General features: G+C 41.0%; 2 protein-coding genes across 2 annotated transcripts; both read left to right on the forward strand.

Moving 5' to 3' along the window:
* Positions 1-88: 88 nt before the first annotated feature.
* AK88_01381 (uncharacterized protein) lies at positions 89-4,321 on the forward strand (the record flags this gene model as incomplete). The annotated part of the gene is made up of 2 exons (XM_012479016.1): positions 89-4,014; positions 4,186-4,321. The coding sequence occupies 2 exons, from the start codon at positions 89-91 to the stop codon at positions 4,319-4,321; spliced, it is 4,062 nt and encodes a 1,353-aa protein (XP_012334439.1).
* A 1,689-nt stretch (positions 4,322-6,010) lies between these two features.
* AK88_01382 (uncharacterized protein) lies at positions 6,011-7,957 on the forward strand (the record flags this gene model as incomplete). The annotated part of the gene is made up of 3 exons (XM_012479017.1): positions 6,011-6,576; positions 6,742-6,859; positions 7,103-7,957. The coding sequence occupies 3 exons, from the start codon at positions 6,011-6,013 to the stop codon at positions 7,955-7,957; spliced, it is 1,539 nt and encodes a 512-aa protein (XP_012334440.1).
* Between the last annotated feature and the right edge of the window lie 156 nt (positions 7,958-8,113).

Here is an 8,113-nt window from a genome sequence, read left to right on the forward strand (position 1 = left end):
AAAACAAAGTACACCCCATCGCCCTAAAGTTGTAACCCCCCCCAAAAAAAAAGTCCCCAAGTTTGAATCGCAATTTATATATATAATTATGTCCGGCGGGAATATTGATGACCTATTTAACGTATTTGAGGAAAATGACATAGTAGATAATATTTCCACAAAAGATGAAACTGGTGAAAAGGGGGGGGATGATGGAGTCCCTGTGGACAACCATGCACAGGGTGAAGTGAACGAAGAGACACACGGTAAGATGCGTACACAGAAGGGCACAGTTGGAGGAGAAATGCACTCTGGTGGGGAAAACGACAAGGGTATCTACCACGGCGAGGGTGATGCAGGGACAGGTGTACAAGGCGGAAATAAAGTAGAAGCCGAATTGAATGAGCAGCCGCGGGGCGCACCCTCTTCAGCCCCCCTGGGGACCCCACAAATCAACGTGGAAAACCTCATTTCGTGCACAAAGAGGGACCAAAAGGTGCAAAACAAAATCAAGGAAGAAATATACAACGACGTACAAATTATGGACAGCACCACCAGAAATGCAGGCACCAAAGTGAGGAAGTTGAATCAACAACAAGATGGAAGAAAGGGCGAAAAACACGCCGACGAAAACGGACCTGTAGAAGAAACACTAATAGAAAATAGCAAAACGATAAACAATGATGATGTACTTGTGTTGGAGGAGTTCCGCAGTGACGTCAATTGTATTCACAAGTGCATCAGACCAAAGAGCTACGTCCACAACAAACTCAGTGAAACTCTCACACCAGCCAGAACGTACAAATTTGAATTAGACACCTTCCAAAAAAAGTCCATTGAATGTTTAGAGCGAAATGAAAGCGTACTCGTATCAGCACACACCTCAGCAGGAAAAACGGTCATTGCAGAATACGCCATCGCTCTAGGGTTAAGGGATAAACAAAGAGTTATTTACACAAGCCCTATAAAAGCATTAAGTAATCAAAAGTACAGAGACCTCAGTGAAGAATTTAAAGACGTTGGATTGATCACAGGAGATATTTCCATCAATCCGGATGCTTCCATCATCGTCATGACGACAGAAATTCTGAGATCCATGTTGTATAGAGGCTCTTCCTTAACCAAAGAAGTAAAGTGGGTCATTTTTGATGAAATTCATTACATGCGAGATAGAGATAGAGGAGTCATATGGGAAGAAACCATCATTTTACTACCACTCATGGTGAGATTTATTTTCCTAAGTGCAACCATTCCAAATGGGATTCAGTTTGCAGAATGGGTAAGCAGTATCAAAACCCAAGCATGTCACATTGTCTACACAGATTATCGACCTACTCCTCTCCAACATTATATTTACCCAACTTCTAGTGAAAGCGTTTTTCTCATATGCGATGAAAATAAAGATTTTAAAAAAAATAATTTTATTAAAGCAGTAAATGCTATAAAGGAAAAAAATAACATGTCTGAAGATAATCAACACCAGAATGGTATTAATAAGCATAACAAAAGGGGAAAGAAAAATGCTCATGATATTGAAAAAATTGTACAAATGTGTCACTCTCGTAATTATACCCCTCTTATCATTTTTGCATTTTCAAAAAAGGAATGCGAAATAAATGCTACTACCATGCATAAAGTAGATCTAACCGACGACACAGAAAAGGAAGTCATAAAAGAGTTATACGAAAACGCCATTCAAATTTTAGCTGATGATGATAGGGCTTTACCGCAGGTACAATTTATTCTTCCCCTCCTTTTAAGAGGTATAGGAATACATCATGGTGGCCTACTACCCATCATTAAAGAAATAATTGAAATTATGTTTCAAGAATCTTTGCTCAAAGTTTTATTCAGTACAGAAACTTTCTCCATGGGAATTAACATGCCAGCCAAAACAGTCGTTTTTACATCCTTGAAAAAATTTGATGGAGTAGAAAAACGGTTAATAACATCGGGTGAATATATTCAAATGGCTGGCAGAGCTGGAAGACGTGGGTTAGACGATAGAGGTATCGTTATCATTATGTTAGATAGCCCACTACACTGGAGAGAGGCGGAAAAATTATTCGTTGGGGAAGCCAACAGATTAGTTAGTCAGTTCCACTTGGGCTATAATATGATTTTAAATCTACTCAGAATAGAAGGAATTACTCCTGAGTTTATGATCGAGAGATCCTTCATTCAATACCAAATGAAGAAAAACCTCTTCCAAAAAATTCTGGCCAAAAAAAAAGTGGAACAAAAAATTAAAGAAATTTTTAATCAGCTAACTAATGTCTACCTGGATAAGCATGACCAGGAGATCACCAAAGAAAATCTCTTGAAGAAAATTATGAATCATAATTATGAGTCCATCTCTGGGGCGGGAGGAAAGGAGATGAGTGTGACTCAATTGGGGGACACCCCACATGGCGACCAAAATGGAAACGCGACAAATGTACCCACAGGAGTGGAAGCGGAAATGGGTATGGACGAGATGAATGGCACCTACGGAGAACACTGCGTCCAGGTCGGGTGCAGCGACACGATCGCCACGCTCAACGAGGAAAACTCCATCATCAATGATCAGCTCAAAAAGTACAATACGGTTTTCTCCTGCATTTCCAATTACTACATATTAAGAAACAAACTGATCGAGTTTGGCGAAACGTACAGGTCTATACTGACTGCCAGGAAAAATATCACCCCCTACTTGGCCATGGGCAGACTGCTCTACCTCGTGGAAGACGACTTAAGGTGGGGTTGGGCCATATGCATTGAGGGAAAGGTTGTGGAGCGAGCGAACGGGGGCCGCACCGCTGGTCGAAACAACACCTTCAGAAGCACAAGCGCGGCAAACCCCACTAACGCCGCTAACCCCGCTAATGCGGGCAATGCGGCTGATGGCGAAGTGCTGCTCGTGGACTGCCTAGTACCCTACAGCCAAAACAGAAAAAGGAAACTCGCCCACATTGACAACGAAGAGGAAGAGGAAGAGGACGAAGAAGAAAACGCGCAAAAGGAATTCGCACCAGCCAGCGACAGAATCAAAGCCAAATGGAAGCTCATCACCTTTAACATCAAGTGCATCTACCAAATCTCAGCGGTCGTCTTAAACCTAGACAAACCATTTGATAAAAAAAATGAAGAGCAAATTATGAGCGCCAAAATGAAGTATAACACTATGGTGACCTGCCTCAAAGGAGAAAAAAACATACCAGTCATTAACCCACACCAGATGGAAATCAAAGATGAAGCATTTCTTAAAGTTGTAAAAAATATTAACTACCACGAACATATGTTAAGTAAAAATAAATTACTCAACAGTCCAAATTTGCACAAGTATTATCAACTGTATAATATGTATGTCGCTTTACAATTTGAGAAAAACCTTTTAGAGGCAAGCATAGAAAAATGCCGATTCATAGTCTTAAAGAAGGAACTCAAAAATATGCTTGTCCTCCTTCAGGGTTTGAATTATATTGAAATTGCGCACCACTTGGAAACGGAGGGCGCGCAGCAGGAGGCAAGCGGTCAGGAAGTCAACCTGGAGAATGTCGAATTGGAAGAAGTTAAAGCAGAACATGAGCAGACCCACCAAAACGGACGCAGCAAAGGACAGGGAGAAAGAAGAGACTTCCCCATCAGTGAAGAAAAAAGCTATGTCGTCACCATGAAAGGACAAATCGCCAGTGCCATCCTAAGTGTGGACGAATTAGTTATCTCGGAGTTATTCTTCTCCAATTTTTTTAGTAAGTACAGCTACGACTACATATGTGCCTTTCTCTCCTGCTTTGTGTATGATGAATCCTCAAACAAAGAAATCGCCATCAACGACCCAGTGCTTGTGGAGGGGTACGAACAGATTATCAAAACCGCTACTCATGTTTCGAATAAAATGAACGAATGTGGAATGAATATGAATTTGAAAGACTACCTGGACAAGTTCAAGTCCGCCATCATGCCCATCGTCTTGCAGTGGGTGCGCGGATACTCCTTCATGGAAATTCTTACCGACTCCCAGATATATGAGGGGTCCATCATTCGCACGCTCAGGTAAGTCGTGTGCCTGAGGGAGAACACCTGGCATGCTCAAAAAAAACGTACACATAAATGTTCCTATAAAAAGGGCGCCATACAAAAAAGTGCACACATATTTGCGCCATATTTTATACGTCCATACCCCCTCCCATTCATTTATTTCCCCCCCACCTCCCAACTACGCAGGCGCCTGGACGAACTGCTCAGACAAATGATCTGCGCGTTTAGAGGAATCAACAACGACAGTATGTGTGAGATTTTGACAGAGGCGACCAAAAAGCTACGACGCGGCATCCCCTTCTCCCCTTCTTTGTACTTATAAACTTAGCCATTTGTGTTTTTCCCCTCCGCGTGCCAAAGCGCTCGGGATGATAATTCTCTCCTATATATATATATGCAACAACATATGGTACACATTCGCTTGTATGAATTTTTTTTTTTTTTACGTTTTTCAAAGTGCAATTTTATACCCCCCCAAAAAAAAATGTACACACAGTAATGCGGCAAATTCGTTAACTAGCTATGCCCATTGCTGTGCTTTTCTCCCCCTTTTGACATTAAAAAAAAATATGACTCCACACTTGTTTGCTTGTTTCGTTTCACCCAAACCCACTTTTGTTCTTCTTCCCCCCCCCTGTAGCTATTTGCATTTAATATGTTGTCCATAATTTTATAAAACGTCAACCACAGAAAATGCTTGTTGCTCTGTTGCCATAATTGGGCCAAGCATAAAAAAAAAAAAAAAAAACACATAATTCCTGTACACATGTATATCTGCAGTGATAAAACCAAACCGGTTGCCCCCTAAAATGGGCCATAAAACACAGCGTGCATTATACCCCCTTAGCAGCACACTTCGCCTGCGCATGCAGATTGGCCTACAATTTTTGCATCTCCAAATTTGTGTATATTTTATTCCATACGTAACACATATGTGGAGCGTTGCGCGAAGGGCAAATACTGCCCCCCCCCCTGCGTTTGATCATTTCGTGGCAGTAAAAAAATGACCTCGCAGCTTCAACCTTAAGAATAACAATAACCCGCAGATGCAGTTTTGAAATGCAAAAAAAGGCACTGTTCTCCGCCAACATCTTCAGAACAGAAAAAAGGGGGCGACTGCCTCCCTACGCCAAGGGAGAAAATACAAAGATTGTCCTACAAAACAGAAACCAGCGTGCCACGCGCCTCTACAAAATGATAACATGTACGTGCATTTTAAAAATCATCTCCATATAATTTTCACCGACGCGAAATTGGCATAGTCCTACTTTTTAAAAATGAACACCTGAGGAGAAAATTCCCATTTCCTTGTTTTCCATGTCTCGCTTAAATTTGTATCCAATTGTGGTTCGCTACTTCCACCCCCACCAGTTTGTTGTGTTGTCAGGCTCGCTGTCGTCAAACGGGGGAACAAGAACAACTGAAAAAGCAACGGCGTGGTGCGCAGTCCCGTTATTGTCCTCGTGAGGCGTTTTTATACATACGCTTACCTGCATAATTGTGATACATACAAATTTGCCGCTTCTTAAACAATAGCCACTTGCGAAAAAGAATATATATATATTTTTTTAAATTAAAAAGTTATTCAGTGTCATCTTTTTTGATGAGAATACTTCCAAGGAATGATTTTCCGCTCCATCGGTTTGCACAAAAGGTAGATCCCAAAGTTTGAAACATTCTATAACAGGGGAAAGAAAATATTTCTACTGAACCATTTTTTTTTTTTTTTTTTTTTTTTTTTCTTCGATTTCCCAAACTTCACCCACCAACAGCGCCGCGCATTCAAATTGTCAGACCCACCAACTGATCATCCATATGTAGAGATGCTCACACGACATAAAGTGGGTGCATCTAGATCAATACGCATGTACTCCCTCTCCTGTGCACTTCTCGTCGCCCCCGCCCCACACACATATACCGCTCACACTTGCTAATCGTACACTTGCACGCTGCACTAAGCAACAAGGGAAAAAAAACCGAACAATCTGTCCTCCTCCTCCTCCCCTTCAACATGGCAGACGACATACTCCAGTGCGTTCACCAACAATTTAAATACGTCCTCATAAGTAGCGACATCAATGACCAAATCAAAGAGCTAACCTTCAGTGGAACCGAAAGGAAATTCCAAGGCGTCCTGGCGTCCCATTTTAGGAGAATCATTTTTGACGAAAAAGGAAAAAATGAGCTCAAGGAATCTATCAAGGAAAAACTTAAAGTGGGTAAGGAAAATGAAGATGGAAAAAATGGAACAGAACAAAATGAAGGACAATTAAACACCAGCGCTATAACACCAGACCTCATCAACAACGCAGTAGAATCATCACAGACGTATCAAATAATACCCTTGACAATTCCAAACGAAAAAACAAATTTCTTTGCTGTGAATTGCTACATTGATGATATTGGACGTATAAAAAAATTACCCTACAATAGTAGAGCCTCAAGAATATGCAGCACAGAAATTTTTGGAGATGCCTTCCTCTCAAAGACGTATGATAATGAGGACTTCCGGAGGTGCGATTTTACCATTTCGGAATATGAGCAGTTTTTGCAAAATCCCCCCAAGGCAGAAAATAGGTAAGTAACAGACACCTCTATATGTGCAAACAGCTAGCCATTTCGTCCCCTATTTTTATAGAGAAGAGCGTTAAAAAAGAGTTGCTTCCATTCATGCGCACACACCCCTGTTGTGTTATTTTTACGCGCGCCCTGCTGATCATGCACTCTTCTTCTTTTTTGCAGGTGGGACCAAGCCCAAGCTATGCAAGACCTGTTGAAACAAATGCAAAACCAAAAGGAGGAAAGCACCGCCATCAGGCCTCCGACTCAGAGGCCGAATGTGTGCGAACATTGCTATACGGTATGGAGAGAATATCTGCTCTCTTTAAAAAAAAAAAAAAAACGCTTGGTTCAGCCAGATCGTGTTGTTCAGTGCAGTCACCATTGTAACAACTATTCCCAGAACAACGTTGCAATAAAACGTCTGTACTCGACAAACATTTAAATAACCAATCCTCTCCGAACTGAAACCATGCGGACGAATCTCCCATGTAACATCGTTCTCGCATGGTCGGTGCTGTCCTTTGCAGTGTCCCTTTGTAAGAAAATGCTTTTCGTGGATCTACTCAACGGAGTGAATATAAATTACAAAAGGAGGGTACCAATATGTAAAAGACCAACGAAAAACGCAGAATATTTCTCCAATCAGCCCCTGCATGCGAATCGAAACGCACAACAAATCTCTTCAAAAGGTGATGAGGTACCCATCACAACCCATAACGACGAAAGGGATGAACACATTTTGCAACAATACATTTATACCCTATCCCACTTGACCATCTTCGATGTGGATAGGGATAAAAGTACGCCCCTAAATATTGCCCTACTTTTAAAGGCCTGCTTAGCATCCCACAATTATATAAAAAATGTGGAAATCTTCACCTCAGATGTTAAGAACAAAGAAATCTGTTCATTCATTTACGAAAGCAGAAACGACTTTCACACCTTCTTCAAGATGCATGTAATGAAGTACATAGACTTTTTTGAAAACCCCCAAATGATGGAAACGCTGAAATCGTATAATGATAATGAACAGGTGTATCAACGCGAATTGGAAATATTTAACCAAATCGATAAAGACACCAAAGTGAGGAAAGATATACTGGAAGACATACTATTTGAATGCACACGGCTGAACAAAATCATTCAATACTCCCTTGCAATTAACAACTTTAATTTATTTTCCCCAATTGTAATGCTCAAACTATTTACGTACTTTAAAAATTATGGCATATATTACCACATATTTGTGAATAACATTAAGAGGATTAAATATTATTACGAAACGAAGGAGCTACGGAGCGAAGACAAAAGGAAGATAGAAAAAATTGTCGACCATTATTTGCTCACATTGGATCGGTTCAACGATATGTATGAGGCTGGCCATGCAATGTCATGATTGATCAGTTGGTGGGAAGGAGGGATACGCTACATATCCTCCACGGTGAGGAAGTGAATTGGGAGACGATACGTGGGGAAGGACTCCAATAAAGTGTTCTTCATACCATTTCGTACCACACATTTGGTGAAAAAAATTACGTACATATATATATGC

The sequence above is a fragment of the Plasmodium fragile genome (assembly GCF_000956335.1).
Source record: "Plasmodium fragile strain nilgiri unplaced genomic scaffold supercont1.12, whole genome shotgun sequence".
NCBI classification, from domain to species: domain Eukaryota; phylum Apicomplexa; class Aconoidasida; order Haemosporida; family Plasmodiidae; genus Plasmodium; species Plasmodium fragile.